This window comes from Buceros rhinoceros, unplaced genomic scaffold (assembly GCF_000710305.1).
Source record: "Buceros rhinoceros silvestris isolate BGI_N320 unplaced genomic scaffold, ASM71030v1 scaffold23178, whole genome shotgun sequence".
NCBI lineage: Eukaryota > Metazoa > Chordata > Aves > Bucerotiformes > Bucerotidae > Buceros > Buceros rhinoceros.
The window spans coordinates 10,656-11,148 of record NW_010426626.1 but is presented as its reverse complement, the minus strand read 5'-3'; the positions used below and the strand labels follow the sequence as shown (position 1 = coordinate 11,148).

General features: G+C 64.9%; 1 protein-coding gene across 1 annotated transcript in view; it reads right to left on the bottom strand.

Moving 5' to 3' along the window:
• Nucleotides 1–5: 5 nt before the first annotated feature.
• The window catches only part of SEMA3G (sema domain, immunoglobulin domain (Ig), short basic domain, secreted, (semaphorin) 3G), a gene marked incomplete at both ends in the record, with an annotated part of 8,329 nt that continues 7,841 nt past the window's right edge, over nt 6–493 (bottom strand). Inside the window, 2 exons of the mRNA XM_010141598.1 lie at nt 6–55; nt 365–493. The exon at nt 365–493 is cut by the window's right edge and continues 29 nt beyond it. Coding sequence (XP_010139900.1) covers nt 6–55; nt 365–493 — 179 coding nt within the window. The remainder of the gene's footprint in view (nt 56–364) is intronic.

The window sequence follows — 493 nt, the reverse complement described above, 5'->3', positions numbered from 1 at the left end:
CTGTTGTCCTCCGCCCCGTAAAGCACCTTCTCCTCAACGCTCTCCAGATCATCCACTGAGGCAGAGCCAGACAAGGGCTCATGGAGAGGGCAGAGCCAGGCTTCTGTTCACCAGGGTGTCAGCCCCACCAGGCCACCATGTGGCTTCAGTCCCCTTCTCCCCCTCTCCCCAGGGACTGACCGCAGCCCCAGCAGCACCCACCTTCTCTTGGGGCACCCCTTGGTCTACAGGATGGGGACGTGAGGGTGCCCCAGCCCACTCGGGATGGCCACCAGCCCCTCTGTGTGCTGAGGGCTATGGACGATGGCACATCTCCGGCCACCTGAACTAGCCCCTCAGCCCTGTGGGCCCCCCAGTCTCTCACCAGTCAGGTTCTGCTCCAGACACTGGTGCACAGGGTTGCTGTGGCGGGCGTTCTGGCGGCGATAGCGGCGCTTGCTAGAGGGCGGGTCGTGGGTGCAGGCGCTGCCGTCCCAGGTACAGTAGGGATCCC